This window comes from Dendropsophus ebraccatus, chromosome 3 (genome assembly GCF_027789765.1).
Source record: "Dendropsophus ebraccatus isolate aDenEbr1 chromosome 3, aDenEbr1.pat, whole genome shotgun sequence".
In the NCBI taxonomy this organism is placed as follows: Eukaryota; Metazoa; Chordata; class Amphibia; order Anura; family Hylidae; genus Dendropsophus; species Dendropsophus ebraccatus.
In genome coordinates this window covers 118,247,713-118,272,944 of record NC_091456.1, presented here as the reverse complement: position 1 = coordinate 118,272,944, position 25,232 = coordinate 118,247,713, and the positions used below count along the sequence as shown (strand labels likewise).

The 25,232-nt window shown below is 45.7% G+C and overlaps 1 protein-coding gene across 3 annotated transcripts in view; it reads right to left on the bottom strand.

Moving 5' to 3' along the window:
* The window catches only part of LOC138785996 (lysine-specific demethylase 4B-like), a 326,968-nt gene that overhangs the window by 145,308 nt on the left and 156,428 nt on the right, over positions 1-25,232 (bottom strand). For all 3 annotated transcript variants that reach the window (XM_069962570.1, XM_069962569.1, XM_069962571.1), the window contains one exon: positions 9,200-9,348. In XM_069962570.1, coding sequence (XP_069818671.1) covers positions 9,200-9,348 — 149 coding nt within the window. The remainder of the gene's footprint in view (positions 1-9,199; positions 9,349-25,232) is intronic.

Here is a 25,232-nt window from a genome sequence, read left to right as displayed (position 1 = left end):
GAAACATCGGGCGCGTAAAAGCCCACCCTGCGGAGGCGTACACTTACGCCCGATGTCGTTAAGGGGTTAAACTATGTTTCATTTTTTTAAGACAAAAGAAAGCTTAAAACATTAGCAGCAATTTTCCAAATTTTCTGTAAAATTTCAAAATTAGATTTTTTTAGGGACTTTTAGGTTCAGGTTTAGGCTATGTTCACACTACGTATATGTCCGGGCGCATATTTTTCGCGGCCAGACATATACGTTTAAAACTCCGGCCGGAATTTACGCAAGTTGCGGCCGGCTACGTAGCGATCTGACAGCAGTCTTTTACTAGGAAAGCTTCGCCTAGCCCCGGACACCCCACAGAACCTTTTGGATCGGCACAAAAAGCTGCAAAAATGAAGAAATCACCATTACGTACGGGACTGCATGTTACGCTACGGGCGTAAGTTACAGCATTTCCGTCCCAAAACAATGGTCTGGTTCATTTTTTACGGCGTTGTGTACGATCCGGGTGTAAGTTCGTACGTAGTGTGAACTGTGCCGCCGTAGATCCTTTCCATTGTACCAAACTACGTAAATCTCCGGCCGCTTATTTACGGAGTGCGCTACGGCCGGAAACTTACGTAGTCTGAACGTAGCCTCAAAGTGTATTTGAGGGGACTGTATGTTAGAAAGCCACACAAAGCACCCCATTTCAGAAACTGCACCCCCCAAACACTGCAAAAGCACATCCAGAAAGTTTTTTAACCCTTTAGGGAAGTCACAGAAATAAAAGCTAAGTGTGTAAGAAATTTAAAAAATGTTAATTTTCTGTGCAGAGATTTTATTGTAATCCAATATTTTTAATAATTATAAACCTATTACCAGAGAAATGCACCCCAATATTGATTTCCCCATTTCTGCAGTTTATAGAAATACCCCATATGTGGCCCTATTGCGCTATTTGACGCAACCACAAGCCTAAGATATAAAAGAGTGCCTAGTGAACTTTAACGCCTCCGTTATATTTGGTCATTTTTCACTGTACCACTTCAGGTTGGCAGAGGCTCTGGGGTGCCAAAACCTAAAAAAAAAACCTAAAGGGACACCACTTAGAAAACTACACCCCTCAAGGAATGTAACAAGGGGTGCGGTGAGCATTTGGACCCCACAGGTGTTTCACAGATTTTCAGAACAATGTGGTGTAAAAAAGGAAAAATTCAATTTTTTCCCCCAAAAAAGGTTGTTCTAGCCTTCATTTTTCATTTTTACAAGGGGATAAAAGAAAAAAAAAAACACCAAACGTGTAGTGCAGTTTCTCCAGAGTACGGAAATACCCCACATGTAGACATAAAGTGCCAAGCGGGCACAGGACGAGCGTCCAATTGACCTTTGGAAGCTGAATTTCACTGGAATGGATTTCAAGGGCCATGTCGCATTTACAGAGCCCTCGTGCTGCCAAAACACAGGAAACCCCCCACAAGTGACCCCATTCTGGAAACTACACCCCTCAAGGAATCTAACAAGGGGTGCAGTGAGCATATGGACCCCACTGGTGACGGGCACATATGTGGAACACTGTGATGTAAAAGTGAAATCTTTCATTTTTTCACTTTCATGGCACATGCTTGACAAAGGCCGGATTGGCCGAAACGTTGCACTTCTGTACCCTGATGTGTGAATAAACACACTTTATTTTGCATCGGATGCTGTGGGATCCCTTTTTTTCTACAAATGTGCCCGTCATCAAGGGGTCCATATCCTCATTGCACCCCTTGTAAGATTCCTTGAGGGGTGTAGTTTCCAGAATGGGGTCACTGTTGGCGTTCATCATCTATTCTGGCCAAATCCAGCCTCCAAAATCCTCGGGGGAAATTGCTTTACACATTTTGTGTTTTTTTCTCTTTTAACCCCTTGTGAAAATGAAAAAATGTCCACACTACGTAAAACTACGGCCGTAGTTCTCGCCACTGAACTACGGCCGTACTGCGGTATGTAACATAGCCTTATGTTCAATGGGATCCCGGCCGGAGGGTAAACACATCATATACGCTCTGGCCGGCATCCCATGCGGCGCCAGATAAAACTGACATGTCAGTTTTCTGCGGCCGGAATTCAGTGAATTCCGCCCGCAGAAAGACCTGTCAGTTCGCACATTGAAGCAAGCGGCTCCGGCCGGGTGTTCACGTAGTGTGAACATAGCCTTAAAGTGTAAAAAATTGAATATTTCATTTTCACGCCACATTGTTAAACATTTGTGCCAGTCACCAGTGGGGTCCGAATGCTCACTGCACCCCTTGCTACATTCCCTGAGGGGTGTAGTTTCCATAATGGGGTCACTTGTGGGGGGTTTCAACTGTCTTGGCAACAGGGAGGCCTTTCAAATGCAACAAGGCCCTCGAAATCCATTCCAGCCAAATCCAGCCTCCAAAAACCACATGGCGCTCCTTCCCTTTGGAGGCTTACCCTGCATCCGCATGGCGCTTTATGTCCACATGTGGGGTATTTTCCTACTCTGGGGTCACAATGGGGGGTCACTTGTGGGGGATTTCTACTGTCCTAGCAGTACAGAGGCTTTGTAATTGCATCATGGCAAGTCTCTAATGGGAATGGCAGCCATACCTATTTAGCTGGGGAAAGGGACAATTTTAATTTATTTGGGGGTATTAGGCCAATTATTACTTTATAAGGTTGAAAATGACAGGTGTCCATCAAATTCAACCTGTGTTGATCCAGAGGAAGGCAAAAAACCCTCATAAGGCAATCAGAATAGTCCCTGGATCAACATGACCCCTGAAATGGGAAAGAGGGAAAGAATTTAGAAATTGTAGAACTCCAATGACATGTGGTACGCCTTGAAGTGATCCTGTATGCAGAGGCCGGGGTAATCAGGACAGGCGTCACACTGGTAAATCGTCAACTCCCCAAAAAGACAAAAGCATATGCACAAAAAGGTAGCACATCATAACAATACTTTATTAAGACAATAACAAAATTACAAAAAAAAAATACCATCAACTATGCAGGGGTAAAGCAATGAGGGAGACAAATCCCAAACACTACCCAACATTTAAAAACACTTAAAATGTCAACAAGAGACCTGCCGGCGTACCAGCAAGGTCTAACAACCACTCTGACCACGGACCATATGAGTTCTAACAAAGCTGTCTGAGCAGTATCCCTATGACATGTAACATCAAAAGAAATAATAAATATGAACAAAGGGTAGAAAAATAAAACGATCACCATGTACAGTCCAAAAAAATAAGGAGCGGGTCAGATAGATGGTCAATCGTGTCCATCCTGATCCTCCTTTTACGCCACACTCTGCACTTCTTTTGGGGTCTCCTGTTTTCCAGTGTGCGGGACGTCACCTGGAAAATGTTGCCCTGGTGCGATATGGGTTCTTCATATCCAGAATCGCTGGGTCCGCTCCATGGCTGGTAAACATTAGGGCTTTATTACTGCTTCTGATATTTTCGGATTGTGCCACAAGCTACAGTAGCTCGGGCAGCGAGGGACCGGAAGAGGGGATGCTGGTATAAGAGTTATCCCCGTACAGGTGGTAACCTTTATCCAGCAGTGGGAAGATCAGTTTCCAAACAATCTTCCCACTAACTCGGAGGATGGGGGGGGGACATATGGGGGCTTGATTTGGGTGTCCCTTTCTTCATTCACTCTAAGGGTACGTGCACACTGCGGAATGGCGAAGGATAACCCTTTGTGCATTCCACAGCTGGCACTCGCCAGCGGACTGAAGCAGGCGTGCGTCTCCGCTTGTGTCACACTTCATCCTATGCATGGGCGGATTCTCTGTTCATTCGTGTTCATTCTTTAGACAGACGACTAAAATGGAGTCTATGACACAGGTGGAGGCGCGCGTGCCCGCATCAGTCCGCTGGCGTGTGCCAGCTGCGGAATGCACAAAGGGGTATCCTTCTCCATTCCGCAGTGTGCACGTACCCTAAATTTGTAAGTGTACCCTGAGGTACTCTCAGAGAGTTTGTAGAATTTCACCCCATACCGTCATCTCTTATTGGGACGGTATGGGGTGTGGGGGGCAGCGTACGCTACGCTGCACCAAGACACGTCACTGGATGATGAAGATGAATGGAGGAAAAAAGGATCACCCCATTCATCCTCAGTGGCTGTTTTGGTGTCAGAGGCAATAATAGCGTATGCGTCCGCCACCGAAAACACCCTGGGGGCCATTGGTATATAGGGATTGGTACATGGGGTATGTAAATATGTAATGTAGTGTAGTGTAAAACTTTATTTCATGTAGTGTAGTGTAATGTAGTGTTTTTTTACGTTTTGTTTTTTTTACAGTAAGAAAAAAACATACCTACGCCAAGAAATGAGTTGCTGATAAATGCCGCACTTATGTGCGGCACTTATCAGCAGACAGTGGAGGTAGGATATAGGGGGGGGGGAAATGCCCCTACGCCAAAAAGTATAAGTTGCTGATCAGCGGCGCACTTACGCGCGATGCTGATCAGCACTCAGCGGCGTTAGGGCGCATAAAAAGAAAAAAAAAAATAAAAAAAAAAACAAAAACTCTTTTTAACCCAAAGCAACTGATCAGTGAATAATATACAGTGATCAGCCGCTAGAGGGCAGTAGAGTGAAGCTGCCAAAGATTGCCGAAGCCCGAAGAGGCGAACATTTCAAAAGTTAGACGACGAAGACCCGACGGAACCTGGAAGTCAGCCGACGGAAGAAGAGGACGCCGCGGTCCGCCATTCTTCGCTCCGGACGCCGGGATCAGGTGAGTATAGTGCACCTACACTACACAAACGTGTTCTGCATCCCTCGGCTACCTAGCTGAGGGGTGCAGAACACAGGGGTAACTTTTTTTAACACTTTGTTCACCGTGATGGGGCGGCCTGTACTGTCTTTCTTGGGGACACTAATGGCGATTGGTGCCCAACCTGCGGGTGCGTACATTTACGCCCAATGTCGTTAAGGGGTTAAACAAAGTGACAATTTTGAAAAACTGTGAGCTCTTAAACCAAGGTACTGTTAAACCAATGTACCACTGTAGTTGCCTTGAACTGCATGGGGCTATTAATTATTATCCAGCATTTGCACTACACATTTACTCTATTGGTACTGCGGGTATACCCTTCTAGTGTTGCCTATTTGGTCATTGACCATCAGCTACGGTGTAGTCCTCTTGCTGCCCAATAGACTCACTGACTCACCGACCCCCCCCCCCCTAGCTACGACCCTGCTTACAGGTCTATAGCTTTCAGGATCACTTTTTGACCCCTTCTTATTTATCTTGTTGGTAGTACATTGGCTATACGCCAATCATCCCTGTCATTATAGAGTCTTCAAATATTAGGAATAAGGGTCTGTCTAGCACAGTACTTAATTCCTGAAAAACTCTGGGATGGATTCAATTTGGGTGGCTTATGGATTTCTAAGGAGAAGTCCGGCGAAAAGTTTTATTAAAGTATTGTATTGCCCCCCCAAAAGTTGCACTTAGTACTGAAGAGTACTGCATCAAGGCTTCACTTCCTGGATAAAATGGTGATTACACAACCAGACTACCAGAGCTGTGCGGGCTGTGGCTGCTGGAGAGGATGATGGCAGGGGGACACTGAGGGACACAGAGCATCCCTCTGCCATCATCCTCTCCAGCAGCCACAGCCCGCACAGCTCTGGGAGTCGGGTCATGACATCACCATTTTATCCAGGAAGTGAAGCTTTGATGCAGTAGTAAGTGCAGGGAAAAAAGGACTTTATAAGCATTTCCAATAATAAGTGTATATTGGTAATTTGTATAAGTTTTGGGAGGCAATACAATACTTTAATAAAAAATCTCACCAGACTTCTCCTTTAATGTCTCTAATATGTCACCAATTTTTTAGGTTAACATATTCTATAGGTGTTATCAACATGAAATTCTCACCAGACATCAGTGACAATCCATGCAATCCATACGGGCAAATAAATCAAACCATAGAGATCGATAAACAAAGTTTTGTGTAATAAGAAATGACACAGGTTAGAAAATATTCAACAAAAAAAGAAAGAGTGGCAAAAAGTCACGGAAATTCATGACACCAGTTATTATTATCAGATAATATCAACTGGCTCAACTGATGGCCTGTAAAAAGGCGTCTCAAGCTGTCTCAAGGCCTTCACAACCTTGTTGTTGCAAAACATACGGATGGCATTGGTTACAAAAGAATTTACAGTGAGCATCATTTCAGCATTAACGACCAGGTGCTCATCGCAAGATTTCAGAAAAAGCAGTAAAAAGAATTACCAGAAGAGTTGTCCTAGAGCCAATGACCACCTGAGGAGAGCTAAAGAAAGACCTGAAATCAGCAATTGTTAAAAAAAAAACCCTGTAAGTACTGCACTCAACCTTCGTGGCTTGTACGCAGGCTCACCGTGCAAGACTCCACTGCTGAACAAAAGTCACGTACAAGTGTGTTAGAAGAGACTGAAATACAGGGGGAATATAGTCTAGTCAGATGAGAACAAATCGGATGCCATAATACACACCATGTTTGGAGGCCAAAACGCACAGCATATCAGCCCAAAAACAACATACCAACAATAAAGTCTAGAGATGGGAACATCATGGTGTGGGGCTACAGCAAACAGCACTGGCAAACTATATCATTGACGGGAGGATGAATGGACAAATGTAACAATACATTCTTGACAAAAATCTGCTACCATCTACCAGGATTATGAAGATCCTGGTAGATCCCAAACACACAGCCAAGGAAACTCTCGATTAGTTTCACAGAAAGATAATGAAGCTTCTAGAATGACTTATCCAATTATTATTATTATTATTTATTTATAAAGCGCCCTTAATTCCAGAGCGCTATACAATAGATAGGCAACAGGCAGGAAGAATACAAGATCAGAAAACATTACATGAAGGCAAAAGACAGACTGGTACATGGGGGAAGAGGACCCTACCCGCGAGGGCTTACAATCTATAGGGTATAGGGAGAGAAACAGGAGGTAAAGTGCAGCCATTTAAGTGTGATGCAGAGTTATTGTATGTTGTAGCCTAGTTTGAAGAGGTGGGTTTTCAGGTTACTTTTGAAGGACTTGATGGTGGATGAGAGACGGATGTGTCGGGGTATCGAGTTCCAGAGTATGGGGGAGGCTCAGTCTTGGAGGCGGTTGTGCGAGGTACGAACAAGGGGGGAGCGCAGACGGAGGTCACTGGAGGATCGAAGGTTGCGTGAGGGACGGTAGCGGGATATCAGGTCAGAGATGTACGGAAGGGACAGGTTGTGGATGGCCTTGTATGTCATGGTCAACAATTTAAAGTGAATACGTTGGGCAATGGGGAGCCAGTGGAGGGATTGGCAGAGGGGAGAGGCTGAGGCAAAGCGAGGGGAAAGGTGGATTAGTCGGGCAGCAGTGTTAAGGATAGACTGGAGGGGATCAAGGAAGTTAGCTGGAAGGCCAGAGAGGAGGATGTTACAGTAGTCCAAGCGGGAGATAATGAGAGCATGTACCAGCAGTTTGGTGGAGTCAGGGGTGAGGAAAGAGCGGATTCTGGAAATCACCTGACCCCAATCCAATATTAAATTTATGGAAAGAATTATAGCTCCGAGTTCATAGAAGGAGCCCACAGAAACTTCAGGGTTTGAAGAATGTTTGTGTGAAAGAATGGGCCAAAATCACAACTGAGCAATGCATGCCACTTGTTTCTCCATACAGGAGGCTTCTTGAAGCAGCCATTACTAACAAAGACTTTTCTACAAAGTATTAAATACATGTCATATTTCTACACTAGTTCTTTTACAGCACATAGTCATATTATGAACACTTACTTTATCTCCTGAAGGACTATATTTTTTTCTTTATTTAGGGACATATTCTGGATTTGTTGTACTGTTTGGTTAACATAGTTTTTTTTCTGCCTGTAGGCAGAAAGTGTTCATGTTTCTACTGTATATAAAAAAAAATAAGATAATATGTGGCAATAGGTGATAACAGATTCATGTTACCTGACTGTGTATTACTGCTTACTTATCACTTGCTAATGTATGTACAGAATTTTTTGATCTATTGTCAATAATAAAAAAAACTTAGCCTAAATACATTTCAGTAAGCGAGAGCAATACTTCCCCCTCCCCCCCCCCCCCCGAGTCATTTCCCAATATCACACATCATTTAGATGGATGGATTGTTATGGACATCTGGTTGTTTAAACCCCTCAAGACCGAGCCCATTGATGCCTAAATGTCTGGGCCAAATTAATGCAATGTTCCTCCACGCCTTCTAAGAGCCATAGCGCTTTTATTTTTCCACCTATAGGGCTGGTTGGGGTGTATTTTTTTGCGCATCTGTGATCTGTGTATAGAACCTGCCTGAGAGCAGATAGCCAATCCGACAGGAGGGAGGTAAGTGACTCACCCCCGCCCGTCGGTACAAGCGATCAGGACCCACCCAACAGCTTGTCCCGATCAGTCAGTGACCGGAGCTTGTCCTGTCACTAACTACCTTAAACGCCACAATGGCTATAGATCGCAGCGTTTAAGGGGTTAATGACAGGCAGCTGCGGGAGTGCAGCTGCCTGTCATTATCCTCGGCTCCCGGGACACTAATGTGTGCAGGAACGCTCTCACTGCAGCGGTCAAACCCCTCTGCACGGGGTATTGCAGCAAGAATGTATATGAACGTATTGCTGATGTGAAGGGGTTAATATTTATTTCACCTGCTGTATGTATTTAAATTTTTAGACAATGAACACATAATTCAGGGTTGGCTTTTCAGGTGCAAACAGATGCAGCTTTATTCAAGTAACATAAAATCACTGTGCATATTTCACTTTCCAACACGTTTAAGGGGGCTATGATTGAGGGCGCATTACATGTATGTCACGTTAGAGCCCTGAATGAAGGTATGTGCAGTTCCTGTTCCATTTAGTCTCTATCTGCTTTCCAAACAGTGCTGAATAAAGTGCTCAGCAACATATAGAAGGCCCGCAGGAATTGGAAATGGTTTTATTGTAGGACTTCACACTCCTGATGGGTGCTTCTCATACCTTACATATTTTTTTTTTCATTGTATGTTTTTTTTTCATTGCTCTTTATCCATGTTGTGTTTAAGATTTATGCATTTTAAATGTTTTTAAACCTGTCATAGCCTTGTGAGGAGGCTTGTATTTTTTCCTGTCTTTGGAAAATCTAAATAAGCAAACACCCAGGTAGAAAAATAGGAAAAGTAAAACATTATAGGTACAAACCTTCACAACACATTTTATTGCCGTCATCCGTGCAGTTCTTTCTATCCTCCATTTTATCATTTGATAGTACATCAGTCCCAAATACTTCATTTAGTAATTTCTGATCCTGCACCTTCTGCCTGCGGGGCTGGCTACGTTTTTTGTATGTCCTGGGAAACAGATAAAAATTATGACTTTTCATTAGAGAGGAGCAAACTTTTCAAGCTTTGTTTCAAAGATTGGTTTAGTTTAAATAGAACCTTAAACAAACCACATGGGGGCTGCGTTCACACTACGTATATTTCAGTCAGTATATTTCAGTCAGTATTGCAACCAAAACCAGGAGTGGATTAAAAACACAGAAAGGATCTGTTCACATAATGGTGAAATTGAGTGGATGGCCGCCATATAACAGTAAATAACTGCCATTATTTCAATACAACAGCCGTTGTTCTAAAATAACAGCAAATATTTGCCATTAAATGGCGGCCATCCACTCAATTTCAACATTGTGTGAACAGATCCTTTCTGTGTTTTTAATCCACTCCTGGTTTTGGTAGCAATACTGACTGAAATATACTGACTGAAATATACATATACTGACTGAAATATACCTAGTGTGAACACAGCCTAAAGGTGAACTCCAGGTAGCGGTAAAAAAAAAATGAAACTTCTGCAGAAGCATATAGCATTACTTACCTATTTATCCCAGTTTTATAACTACCAAAAATCCATTTGTTTTGGGGGGTTTTATTCTGTATTGTGTTTCTGTACTTCCTGGTTGAGCACTTCCCAGAATGCAGTACTGGTTCCAGAATGCAATGCTTTCCCTCATCACAGTCCTCCACCCTGCCCATTCCCCACCCAAATCTGTTGTAGAACATCTAGGCTGTGTTCACACATTGCAGTTTCACTGTTACTAAATTATTTGCAGTACTTTATTACTTCATTGTGGTCCCCCCCACACAGCACACTGTTACTACCTGTAACGCCACACAGCACACAGTTACTACCTGTAACGCCACACAGCACACTGTATTCTCTACCTGTAACACCACACAGCGCGCTGTATTCTCTACCTGTAACACCACACAGCATGCTGTATTCTCTACCTGTAACCAGGGCCGGTTTTAGACTAAATGTGGCCCTGGGCAAAGTTGAAGGTGGGGCCCCAAATGCTGAAATATTGTAGCAACAATTTAAAGTCCCCATACATTTTACACTTTTGTTGCTGGTACCTGCTGCTCGTGGTGGGTTCGGCCATCAGTGTAAGGTGTATGGGGCTCTCTGGACAGTCCTCTGACAGGTGATATCAGTGGACATAGGGGGTTAGGCTTGATGGAAAATCAACATCCAACCTCTTTGTTCTCAGAAAGACAAGCCACCATCAGATCTGTCTGACTATGGCTTACCCCTCCTATAGAGGACACAGGAACACTCAGCTGTGCCGAACATTCCTGTGTAGGGGGAGGATGGGGCCGGATGGGACAAGGATTGTTCAGCCAGCAGCCACTGAAAGTGTACGGCCAATTTAAGGGCCGTATTACACGGCCTGATATTCCGAAGTGAGCGCCAATCTGGTAAAATGAAGCTCGCTTACAGAGCCTACTACATGGCTCAATTATCGTGCAGCAAAGGCTGTATATATATATATATATATATATATATATATATATATATATATATATATATCTCATTAGTGATGTCTGTGCAGCCCTTGCTGTAAATAATAAATAATAAAGATATATACTACCTGATCATCAGCCAATGATTTTTGAACTTGCCAAAAGACAATGATTAGTGGATGACTGTTGTCTTTTGACTGTTGTCTATACACAGAGCGATATTGGCTGGATTAGGACAATTTTCGCTCGGTGTATTAGGGCCCTTAGTCACAGTCAGTCAGTTCAGAAGGTTACATGCCGGGACTGCCGCTACAGGCCAGGACCGACGCACATGTCAGGACCCCCGCTACAGGCCAGGACTGCTGTTAGTGTTGCAAACACAAAAACCTCCATACCGTTATTGATGAAAACATACTATTTATAGGCCAATATTATCGCCATAGAGAGACCACCGCATAATGACACCATATACAGAACAATATTAGCTCCACACCATGACCGCCACATATTGACTCTATATATACACCATATACAGACCAATATTACTGCCATAGACTGACCACCATATAATGACTCTATATACACTATATACAGAGCAATATTACCGCCATAGATTGATCACTGCATAATGATACCATATACAGACTAAAATTACTGCCTTAGACCGATGACCGTATAATGACTTTATATACACTATATACAGACCAATATTATGCGGTGGTCACTCTATGGCGGTAATATTGGTCTGTATAGAGTGTGTATGTAGGGTCATTATGTGGTGGTCACTCTATGGCGGTAATATTGGTCTGTATATAGAGTCATTATGTGGCGGTCACTCTATGGCGGTAATATTGGTCTGTATATAGTGTATGTAGGGTCATTATGTAGTGGTCAGTCTATGGCGGTAATATTGGTCTGTATATATTGTATATCTAGAGTTATTATATGGTGGTCACTCTATGGTGGTAATGACTATGTATACACTATACACTGACCAATATTACCGCCATAAACTGACCACCGCATAATGACCCTACATGCACACTATATACTGACCAATATTACCGCCATAGACTGACCAACGCATAATGACACTACATACACTATATACAGACCAATATTATTGCCAAAGATAATGATACTATATACACTATATAAAGACCATTATTACCTCCATAGAGTGACCACCACATAATGACTGTATACAAACCAATATTACCGCCATAGAGTGACCACCACATAATGACTATATATATACATACTAACCAACATTACCGCCATAAAGTAACCACCACATAATGACTATTTACAACATACAGACCAATATTACCGCCATAGAGTGACCACCACATAATGACTATATATATATATATATATATATATATATATATATATATATATATATATATATATATATACATACTACATACAGACCAATATTACCGCCATAGAGTAACCACCACATAATGACTATATATATATACACACAACATACAGACCAATATTACCGCCATAGAGTGACCACCACATAATGACTATATACAGAATATATTATATATATATATATATATATATATATATATATATATATATATACTACATACAGACCAATATTACCGCCATAGAGTGACCACCACATAATGACTATATATACACTATATACAGACCAATATTACCTCCATAGAGTGACTGCCACATAATGACTCTATATACACTATATACAGACCAATATTACCACCATACAGTGACCACCACCTAAGGACTGAATACCACCTTATTTTTTTCTCAATAAAATACACGGTATTACCTTAGTGACATCATCATACACTATACATAGGAGCTGCAGCCAATCGCCGCCCTCAGTTACACTATACAAATGGAGCTGCAGCCAATCACCGATCACCTGCAGCAATTACATAGGACTGATGAGGCCAGAGAATGGCTGCAGCTCCTATGTACAGTACATTCACTGCTACACTTCTGCTGGACAGTGGAGTCAGCAGTGCTAATACACACACACACACACTATATATATATACACACACACACATGCTAACACATCCATAAAACACATTATACAGATCTAAACCATCCAGTCCACACACTATACACATGACATGTAACACACACTACATTTATGCATTATACACCTACATTCATACACACACACTACATGTACAGTATACTTACTCCCTTCTAGCAGCTTGCTGGGTGCAGTGGTCCTTGTCAGCAGGCAGGGATCCTCTCACTGCAGCCCTCTCCTCATCGTCCCGACTGCTGGTACCAGGGGCGTAACTAGAAATGGCTGGGCCCCATAGCAAACTTTTGATTGGGGCCCCCCCGCCCCACCCCCTCTCGATCGACCACTATGCCATCAACACACTCAGCTCTACACAGGTTCTGTACACCATATAAATTACAGTACAGTTACATCAGGTGACTTACAGGAGACGTCTTCTCTGATCGGAGTTCTTCCCTTTTCATTTTCTTTTCCATCTGCCCTGGGCCGTTATGAGAACTTCTCCGGGCCACGAATCCACAGAATCTGCCAGACAGACATATTAGGCTCCACACACTGTCACCATCCTCATCTCTACCAACTGCACATCTGTATTGGCCCCTTTACACCCACATTTAGTGGGTAGCCCTGACTCTATGTGATCCCATTTTAGTATATGGCCCTCCTCTCTGTCGCCCCTCCTTATAGATAGCTTCCTTATGTTGCCCCCCCCCCCCCGCTGTCCCCCTTATAGATGCCCCCCCATGTTGTCCCCTTATAGATGGTCCCCTATGTTGCCCCCCCTATAGATGGCCCCCTCTTCCCCAATATTGTCCCCTTATAGATGGCCCCCTTTCCCCCTTTATTGTCCCCTTATAGATGTTCCCCTCTCCCCCAATGTTGTACGTTTATATCCCCCTCTCCCCCTATGTTGTCCCCCTCTCCCCCTATGTTCTCCCCTTATAGATGGCCTGCTCTCCCCCTATGGTGTCCCCCCCTTATAGATGGCCCTCTCTCCCCCCCCCCCCTTATAGATGCCCCCCTCCCCCCTTCCTTATAGATGTCCCCCTCCCCCCCTTCCTTATAGATGGTCCCCCTCTCCCCCCTCCCTTATAGATGCCCCCCTCTCCCCCCTTCCTTATAGATGCCCCCCTCTCGACCCCCCTTCCTTATAGATGCCCCCCTCTCCCCCCCCTTCCTTATAGATGTCCCCCTCCCCCCCTTCCTTATAGATGCCCCCTTCTCTTCTAGATGCCCCCTTCTCTTCTCCCCCCATTCCTTATAGATGCCCCGTTCTCTTCTCCCCCCCTTCCTTATAGATGCCCCCCTTCTCTTCTCCCCCCCCTTCCTTATAGATGCCCCCTTCTCTTCCCCCTATTCCTTATAGATGCCCCCTTCTCTCCCCCCCCCCTTCCTTATAGATGCCCCCTTCTCTTCCCCCCTTCCTTATAGATGCCCCCTTCTCCCCCCCCTTCCTTATAGATGCCCCCTTCTCCCCCCCTTCCTTATAGATGCCCCCTTCTCATCCCCTCCCCTTCCTTATAGATGCCCCCTTCTCTTCTCCCCCCCCCCTTCCTTATAGATGCCCCCTTCTCCCCCCCCCCTTCCTTATAGATGCCCCCTTCCTTATAGATGCCCCCTTCTCTTCTCCCCCCTTCCTTATAGATGCCCCCTTCCCTTCTCCCCCCCTTCCTTATAGATGCCCCCTTCCCCCCCCCCTTCCTTATAGATGCCCCCTTCCTTATAGATGCCCCCTTCTATATAGATGCCCCCTTCTCCCCCCCCTCCTTATAGATGCCCCCTTCCTTATAGATGCCCCCTTCTCCCCCCCCCCCCCCCCCCCCGAGGAAAGCAAGTTTAAAAAAAAGAAAAAAACTCACCTAACAACGCGCTCCCCCGTCGAGCCTTTTCCCTGTCACCCCCTGTCTGATGCGCGGCTGCCATCTGATGCTGCGTCCTAGCCCCGGCAGCGCGCGTATCATAGAGTTCTGTGTGGGCCTGTGGCCGCGACTTCCGGCACACGTCTCTGTGCCGGAAGTCGCGGCCGCAGCACAAGCCCACACAGAACTCTATGATACGCGCGCTGCCGGGGCTAGGACGCGGCATCAGACGGCAGCCGCGCATCAGACAGGGGGTGACAGGAGCGCTGTGGACCGGTCCCGTGCTCCTCCTGGCCCAGTGACTCCTTTTCCCTATGGTTGGGGAAAGGAGTCTCCGGGTCGGGAGGAGCACGGGACCGGCCCCCGGCTACAGCACCCGGGAGGCATGCTCAGCCGCCGGGTGCTGCAAGATATGCAAGCTCCAGGGGCCCGCGTCACGGGCCCCCTGATGCGGCGGGGCCCCGTAGCAGCCGCTACGGCTGCTACGGCGGTAGTTCCGCCAGTGGCTGGTACATTACAGAAGTCTCACCAGCAGGACGGAGACAGGTCACATGGTACAGGAGGCAGGTCACATGATGCAGTAAGAGGGGGAGGGGGAGCTACACTTCGGGAGCAGAGCGTCCTGCAGCTGTATTCTCTAACACCACACAGCACACTATATTCTCTACCTGTAACATTGATATTGGAATAAAGAACTTTTTGAATCTAATTTTTTTTTTTCATTTCCACGCACATATTATGATTAAGCATCTTTTATCTTTGACGTTAAGCCCCACAATAAGAAATTTATCCAATACTATCTTACGTGGGATATACTGTTTATGCCTTGTTTTTTCTCCAGGTGGGATTGGCAGTGCCGGCTCTAATCCTCTGTGCGGTTTAGCATCATTTACTTGTGTTACTGCATCATTTTTGTGAATACGCTGCAGGGTACTGCAATGAAACTCCAACATGTGTGAACATAGACCTAATTTCACTCCTGACTTTTGCACAATCTGTGAAATCAGTGCAGCAGCTGCTTCTGGCCAGTCAGAGATGGTGAATCATTCGGGATTGGGGGATCCAGCCAAGCCTCTTGTGACATTACGCCTTGCCCCCCTCTGCATCATCAGCCTGCACTCAGCAAACACACAATGTGTGAGACAGAGGAATGGAATCTGTGTCTCCTAAGGTAGGAGAGCAGAGGGAGCAGGAGACAATGTGAATTGGCACTGAGGCCATTTTTCTTTACTTCCTGGATTTCAAACAGCTACCAGTGTGGCAGAACCGTACAGATATGGTAATACATTATAGACACATCTATATAACTTTTAATGTACTTAAAAAAAAAAAAGTTTTCCTTATGTGGAGTTCCCCTTTAAAACGACTAGACCATTGCAGCTACAAGACTGGCACTATAGGGGCACGAAAACTACCTCAAAATTGAGTGTTTTGTTCCCTGCAAAAAAGCAAGTTTTATAGCGTGCAGCCAATCAGGGTTCAGTGCTCTGCGTCTCCTGCTGTAAGTTGTCAGGGTTTGGGGGGCTCAGTGTCGGTGTCAGAGCTACATTAGGGCAATGTGAGGGGTCCCTGCGGCATTACTTCATTCATAGCCACCAGACACCCCGCAGCGGAGCTATGAATGAAGTAATGCCGCCCACCCCATCCCTTCCCCTCCCGGGACTCAGGGTCAGTATCGCTGACACCCGGGGGGGAAGTCCTGTAAAGTAATGCTGATCGGCTGCTGCTGATCCCCCCCGGCCCCCTCCCTGTGTCCCTCTGATCTCCTGCATCAAGCAGCCGGCGGTACACAGCTGACAGGCGCTGTGTGACTGAGGCAGGAGAGATCTCTTCCTTGCTCCGTACACAGCGACTGTCAATCACCCCGATAAAACTAAGCTGACAGGCGCTGTGCATGGAGCAAGGAAGAGATCTCTCCTGCCTCAGTCACACAGCGCCTGTCAGCTGTGTACCGCCGGCTGCTTGATGCAGGAGATCAGAGGTGCAGAGACCGGGCCAGTGCGGCAGCGCGCTCTGGGGGTGAGAGATCTGACAGGGACACAGGGAGGGGGGCCGGGGGGATCAGCAGCAGCCGATCAGCATTACTTTACAGGACTTCCCCCCGGGTGACAGCGATACTGACCCTGAGTCACGGGAGGGGAAGGGATGCCGCAGGGACCCCTCACATTGCCCTAATGTAGTTCTGACACCGACACTGAGCCCCCCCCAAACCCTGATAACTTACAGCAGGGGACGCAGAGCACTGAACCCTGATTGGCTGCACGCTACCAAGCCAGTCAGGGTTCAGTGCTCTGCTGCTAATAAGAAAGACAGCAGACGCCGGCCGGGTAGTGACATCACCGAACCGGAAGGACAGAGGAACCCAGAGTGGCAGGCTGGAGGCTCACGTGACCGGACCGGAGATCTCCTTGGGGGGCCAATAACGGACAGGTAAGTATATTAGGAAAGGGTTAACCTTGGTTAACCCTTTACATTGCTAAATTATTGATTTTCCCTGGAATACCCCTTTAAGTGATATGTCACATTTTGGAGCATTTGTGATTACTCCAGGCTTTTCTCCTTCTGTCTGCTTCTTTTGTTATTTTGTGACTAAAAAATGTTGTTTAGATGTGCGGCTCCTGCGTGCATATGCTTTTTTCCTGTCTTTGATATGTGTATTTTATATGCATAGCTGCACTCTGTTATATAGTGTGGTGGCCAGCCATTTGATTATTTAGAGCCCTGAATGAAGGCATGTGCAGTCACTGTTCCATTCAGTATTTATGTTCTTTCCAAACATCGCTGAATGCAGTGCTTGGCAACATACAGAAGGCCTATAGGAAATGCTTTTATTGTTACAGTCTTATGAGAATCGGTCCAAGAGGTCAGACCCCCATGATCTACAAATTGCAAGGATAAGTGAATGAAATGAGAAAACCATTTAACCCCTAGACGATATTGGACATACCGGTACACCATAGGTGACTGTCCTCAGACAACCCTGGGCGTACCAGTACTTCCTGTGCTCCGGAGCGCACTTCATAGGAGGTGGGGGCCGGCTGCAGTGAGCAGCCGGGCCCTCACCATTAATGACACGTTGCAGCGATCCCGCTGCAGTGTGTCATTAACCCCTTTAGTGTCATTAACCCCATTTAAGTGTAAGTGACAGGGGCAGTCCCCCTGCGGGGGTCCTGATCGCTGTATCGGGCTCAATGAGCAGAATGCCTATGAACCTGATCAATGTTATGCCTATGGCATAGCATTGTACAGTGTATGCAATCTAATCCCAGGGGGAGTTAAAATGTGTAAAAAAAAAAAAAAAGTAAAAATGTTTTTATAAATACCCCAAAGCCCCACCCCCAATAAAAGTTTAAATCACCCCCTTTTCCCATTATATAAATAAAACATATAAAAATAAATAAACAAATCAATATATTATATACCGTAGCGTGCGTAATTGTCCGCGCTATTAAAATATAACAAGCAACACGAAGAAGACCGCACTTCCAAAGTGAAGACACTTTTTTAATCACATTAGTGCAACGGAGAAAGGCTCAGAGTGTAGCCTTTCTCTAGCAGTCTGCTTAAGAAAGGCTACACTCTGAGCTGAAATGTTGCAGTGGTGTGATTAAAAAAGTGTCTTCACTTTGGAAGTGCAGTCTCCTTCGTGTTACTTGGATTTGGATACGAACCTGGGTCCAGTTTGGTGAGACGTGCACCTATACTCATTTTTCTTGTGCTGCTAAAACCTTTTTTGGATTTAAAATATAACAAGCGTCATTGCGAACGGCGGAAACGAAAAGATGGGAAAAAACGGCAGGATTACTGATTTTTTGTTATATTATATGTATAAAAAAATTATTGTGGAAGCATTAGCAGAAGCACCACTCTCTTTGACCCAGTAGGGCTTAGAAGAGCCAGTTGATGAATGCCACCGACTGATGGCTACAAGTTTGGCTACTTGCTTGTGTAGAGCCTAAACTCTTGTGTTAACCTATCCAAAACTTCAAGCTGTCTGGTCAAAACATGATCACTGGATCTTACAGGTAGCTGCATCCTGTTGCCAGGGCTGCCTCCGCCTCTCACACCTTCACTACTAGTTCTGCTGATGCCACTGGCCTTACCTTGAGAAGGGCCAGACTTTGTACATTTGGACAAATAGAATTTTTTCGACAGGAAAATTAACCAGTCGCTTCACAGGGTTAAATTGAACTAGAATAGTTTGATGACTGCCCTATAATAACATTTTTTTATCTTGACAGTTAATTTACAGGGTTAAATTGAACCAAAAGAGTTGGATAAATAACGTACAATCACATTTTTTCCTAAAAGACATGTTATTTTTTATAAAGCACTGAATACGTCACGTGGCAGGTGATTCACAGGGTTAAATTAAACCTGCAGTGCAGTGGTGGATGGCTAACATATAATCATGTTTTTATCCTGACAGACATGGTTTTTAGAAAGCACTGAAGCAGTCACCTAACAGGTGATTCAAAGAGATAAATTGAACCTGCAGTGGTGGATGACCGAAGCATAATCACGTTTTTTTTGGGTTTTGGTTTTAAAGGGGAACTCCAAGTAGAGGTTAAAAAAAATGAAACTTTTGTAGAAGCATATAGCATTACTTATCTGTCTATCCCAGTTTTGAAACTACCAAAAATCCATTTGTTTGCGGGGTTTTTGCTCTGTATGGTGTTTCTGTCCTTCCTGGTTTAGCATTTGCCAGAATACAATGCTTTCCCTCAGCTGACCATCATAGTCCCCCACGCACACAATCAGTAAAATTAGTGCAGCAGCTGATTCTGGTCGCAAAGAGATGGTGAATGACTCAGGGGATTGGGTTATCCAGCCAAGCCTCCTGTGACATCACGCCCTGCCACCTGTCTGCATCATGAGCAAACACACACAATGAGAGACAGAGGCATGGAAAATTTGTCTCCTAAGGGGGGATAGCAGAAGGAGCAGGAGACAATGTGAACTGGCACAGGGGCCATTTTTTTTTCACTTCCTGGATTTCTATCAGCTTCCAGTGTGGCAGAACCGTACAGGTATGGTACATTGTATCGACACATCTATATAACTTTTAATGTACAGTGGTGCCTTGGATTACGAGCATAATTCCTTCCGGGACCGTGCTTGTAATCCAAATCCACTCCCATAAAAATTCTTTGAAATGGAGAAAATTGGTTCCATACCCCAAAAATAATGATTTATTATTCTGAATAACATGTAAAACAGATGAAACAAACATTCAGAAACAGCAGAATATGTGGTATTTTAAGTTACTGTCCAGTAATTGAGAGGATGGGAAACACAAGGGCTGACAGAGACTGCAGGGAGCATGAAGGAATGAGCAGGACATATGTGGGCACATACATGCAGCACTCTCTGGCCGGGGAGAGAGGGGTTACAGCTATGAAGAGATTAGTTCCATAGTCCTGTCCCCTGATGCAAGCCCCAGCCTGAAGTGGAGCTGCTATGATTTGGAAGGTGAAGGAGACTTCCTGGGTCAGAGTAAAGTGCTGTAGACCCTGCTATACAGACCATGCCCCTTCCAACTCCCGCTCCCACCCAGTACAGGGAGCTCTTACACCAAAGCAATGCTCTTAAACCAAGTCACAATTTTGAAAAACTGTGAGCTCTTTATCCAAAATGCTCTTAAACCAAGTTACTACTGTACTTTTAATAGTAAACACGTTTTTCTTATCCGGAGTTCCCCTTTAAGAAAGCACCAAGGGTTAAAGGGGTATTCCCCACAAGAGCTAAAAAAATGTAATGCTCCCAAACCTAGCTGGCCTAACTCCCCAAGTCCCCCTGAGTATTTTGAGCCGTCTACCATCTTTCTAGCTGCTGCTATCCTGAGTTACACGTTTTTCTAAAAGATGGTCTATAATCAAGATAGGAAACTACATTTTCCATCATGCAATGCTTCTGCCTGATGATGGTGAAGTAGCAGAGCTGAGATGGTGATGATGGTGAAATAGCATAGCTGAGATGGTGATGATGGTGAAGTAGCTGAGCTGGGATGGTGATGATGGTGAAGTAGCTGAGCTGGAATGGTGATAATGAAGTAGCAGAACTGAGTGAGTTTGCAGAGTGTGCCCAGGTGAGCGGTTGTGGTGCTGCAGGTGGCCACCGTGTCAGATAGGAGGGGGGGAGGTGTGAATGGAGGCGACGGGTGTCGGTTGATTGCTGCAATCAGATGCCACGGGAGGGCACCCGGTAAGATGCTGGGTCAGATGCAGGGGGCGGGGAGACAGTGTTGTTGCCATGATCAGACGTCAGATGCGGGACGGGGGTACGGGGGATGTTGTGCCACGGGAGGCAGCCGGACGGCCACCGGGTCAGATGTGGGGGGAGCGCAGCGGGAGCCAGCCGGCCGGAGGCCGCAGAAGGGCACCCGGTAAGATGCCGGGTCAGATGCGGGAGGGGGGGATTGGTGCCGCGATCAGACATGCCGCAATCTGATATCGAGCGGCCACCGGGAGATCGCCCTGCGGGGGGGCTGCACTCACACTAGCAGCCACCGGGTGAGCAGAGAGAGTAGGTAAGCTTCGGGTGGGGGGAAACAGGGTGCAGGGCGGGTGAGGGCGAGCACACACTGTGGAGGGGGGGGGGGGGGGAGGTTGGGGGCTTGCTGTCAGAGAGGGAGACGGTGATCAGCTGCTGTAGCTGTCACTGTCTCAGTGTCCTCCCTGACTTCAGTTGACTGGGTTAGAAGCACTAACCCAGCCCATTGAAGAGACTGAGGACACATGATGCCGTCTCGGAGGGTGAAGGCCAGGAGCAGGGAGCGTGTCGGGTTGGACTAAGATATGATGATTCTATGCATTCGGTAGGGGGTGAATACACCTGGATAACAGCAAAACTGTGCAGAACCTGTAATAACTTTATATTGGAAAGATGGAAAGCTATGGGCAGGCAACGTATTAATGAAAAAATAATTTTGGGGGGGAATACCCCTTTAACCCCTTCGCGCTGCAGCTAGTTTGGGCCTTAATGACCAGGCTAATTTTTCAAAATCTGACCTGTCTCACTTTATGCTCTTATAGCTCAGTGATGCTTTAACGTATGCTAGCGATTCTGAGATTGTTTTTTCGTGACATATGGCACTTTATGTTAGTGGCAAAATTTGGTCACTATTTTGTGTGTTTTTTGTGAAAAACATCAAAATATCATGAAAAATGTAAAAAATTTGCATTTTATGAACTTTGAAATTCTCTGCTTCTAAAAAAAGAAAGTCGTAGCACATAAATTAGTTACTAAGTCACATTACCAATATGTCTTCTTTATTCTGGCATAATTTGGTAAACATATTTTACTTTTTTAGGGTGTTATGGGGCTTAGAAATTTATCAGCAAATTATCACATTTTCGTGAAACTGATTTTTTTAGGGACCAGTTCTTTTTTTAAATGGATTTAGAAGTCTGGTATCCTGAAAACCCCCATAAGTGACCCCATTTTGGAAACTACACACCTTAAAGAATTAATCTAGGGGTATAATGAGCATTTTAACCCTACAGGGGCTGGAGGAAAGTATTCACAATTAGGCAGTAAAAAAATTGAAAATTTTAATTTTCCAATAATATATACGTTTAGATTAAAGTTTCTCATTTTCAAAAGGAATATGAGACAAAAAGCACCCCAAAATTTGTAATGCAGGTTCTCTTGAGTACAACGGTACCCCATATGTGGGCGTAAACCACTGTATGGGCACACAGCTGGGCTCAGAAGGAAGGGAGCGCCAATTAGCTTTTCCAATGCAAATTTTGCTGAAGAAGTTTCTGAGCGCCAGGTGCGTTTGCAGAGCCCCTGTAGTGTCAGCAGAGAGAAAACCCCCCATAAGTCACCCCATTTTGGAAAGTACACCCCTCAAAGAATTCATCTTGGTGTGTGGTGAGCATTTTGACCCCACAGGTATTACAGGAAAGTATTCAAAAGAAGACATTAAAAATGAAAAAGTCGAATTCTTCCAATAATATGTTCGTTTAGTTGGAAATTTCTCAATTTCACGAGGAACAAGAGGAAAAAAGTACCCCAAAATTTGTAAAGCAGGTTCTCCTGAGTACAATGGTACCCCATATGTGGGCATAAACCACTGCATGGGCACACAGGAGGGCTCAGAAGGGAAGGCGCCAATTAGCTTTTTCAATGCAGATTTTGCTGCAGAAGTTTCTGAGCGCCAGGTGTGTTTGCAGAGCCCCTGTAGTGTCCGCAGAGTAAAATCTCGCCATAAGTCACTCCATTTTGGAAAGTACACCCCTCAAAGTATTCATCTTGGTGTGTGGTGACCATTTTGACCCCACAGGTATTTGAGGAAAGTATTCAAAAGTAGACAGTAAAAATGAAAAACTCGATTTTTTCCAATAATATGTTCCTTTAGTTTGAAATTTCTCGATTTCTCGACGAACAGGAGAAAAATGTCACCCCAATATATGTAAAGCAGGTTCTCCTGAGTTGAACGGTACCCCATATGTGGGCATAAACCACTGCATGGGCACACAGCCGGGCTCAGAAGGTAAGGAGTGCCAATTAGCATTTTCAGTGCAGATTTTTCTGAAGAAGTTTCTGAGCGCCAGGTGCGTTTGCAGAGCCCCTGTAGTGTCAGCAGAATAGATTCCCCCCAAAAGTCACCCCATCTTGGAAAGTGCACCCCTCAAAGAATTCATCTTGGGGTGTGGTGACCATTTTTACCCCACTGGTATTAGAGGAAAGTATTCAAAATTGGCCAGTAAAAATGAAAAACTCGAATTTTTCCAATAATATGTTGGTTTAGTTTGAAATTTCTCAATTTGACGAGGAACAAGAGAGAAAATGTACCCCAAAATCTGTAACGCAGGTTCTCCTGAGTACAACGGTACCCCATATGTGGGCATAAACCACTCTATGGGCACACAGCAGGGCTCAGAAGGGAAGGAGCGCCAATTTACAGGAGCAAAACCGCAGCTAGTAATGGTTATTAGAATAGCGCAGTTACTAAAATAAAATAAAAAAAATGAGATTACAGGTAATGTGGGGTGGTTACGGCAACCAGGGGTGGTTATGGGCAACCTGAGGTGGTTACAGGTAATCTGGGGTGGTTACGGACAACATGTGGTTGTCACGGGCAACCTGCTGTGGTTACGGCAACCTGGGGTGGTTACAGGCAACGTGGAGTGGTTACGGGCAACGAGGGGTGGTTATGGGCAACGTGTGGTGGTCACGGGCAACCTGCTGTGGTTACGGCAACGTGGGGTGGTTACAGGCAACGTGGGCTGGTTACAGGCAACGTGGGCTGGTTACAGGCAACGTGGGCTGGTTACAGGCAACGTGGGCTGGTTACAGGCAACGTGGGCTGGTTACAGGCAATCTGCTGTGCTTACAGACAATCTGGGATGGTTACAGGAAACGTGGGGTGGTTACGGGCAACCTGCAGTGCTTACAGACAATCTGGGGTGGATACGGGCAACGTGGGGTGGTTACGGGCAACCTGCAGTGCTTACAGACAATCTGGGGTGGTTACGGGCAACGTGGGGTGGTTACGGGCAACCTGCAGTGCTTACAGACAATCTGGGGTGGTTACGGGAAACGTGGGGTGGTTACGGGCAACCTGCAGTGCTTACTGACAATCTGGGGTGGTTACGGGCAATGTGGGGTGGTTACGGATAAACTGAAGTTCTTATAGGCAATCTGGGGTGGATACCTGTAATCTGGCATGGGCACCGCAATCTGGAGGGGGTCATTGGCAATTTGGGGTGGTCAGAGGCGCCGTGGCGTGGTCAGAGGCGCCGTGTGGTGGTCAGAGGCGACGTGCGGTGGTCAGAGGCGACGTGCGGTGGTCAGAGGCGACGTGCGGTGGTCAGAGGCGACGTGCGGTGGTCAGAGGCGACGTGCGGTGGTCAGAGGCATCGTGGCGTGGTCAGAGGCATCGTGGCGTGGTCAGAGGCATCGTGGCGTGGTCAGAGGCAACGCGCGGTGGTTACGTGCAATCTGGGGGGGGTTACATGTAATCTGGCATGATTATGGGGAACCTGGGGGGTTATGTGCAACCTGGAAGGGTTACAGACAATCTGGGATTGTTACTGATAAACTGAAGTGCTTATAGGTAATCTGGGGTGGGTACATGTAATTTGGGGTGGTTACGGGCAATCGGGAGGGGGTCACTGGCAATTTGTGGTGGTTACGGGCAACGTGCGGTGGTTACGGGCAACGTGCGGTGGTTACGGGTAATCTGGGAGGGGTTAGGGGTAATTTGGGAGTAAACTGCAATTATTACTATAATAAAAAAAATGTGTGTTTTATTTTTTTGTATGTTTGTCACTTTTTGTACTTTACATATTCATTTTCACTGTATTACTATGATTACTGTGATATTTTCTATCTCAGTAATCATAGTTCAGTGACAGAGACCAAATTGGTCTCTGTCACTTTAAATTTTCAGAGTTGGCTGGTTGTGAAGCGCATGCGCACTTCATAACCAGCCAGGACGTCGAGGAGGAAGGAGCTCCGTGGATCCGGTGAGTATATGGGGAAGGGGGGGTGACTGGGGGACGGGGGTAACAGGGGGGGTGGGGGGCGACTTGGGGGGT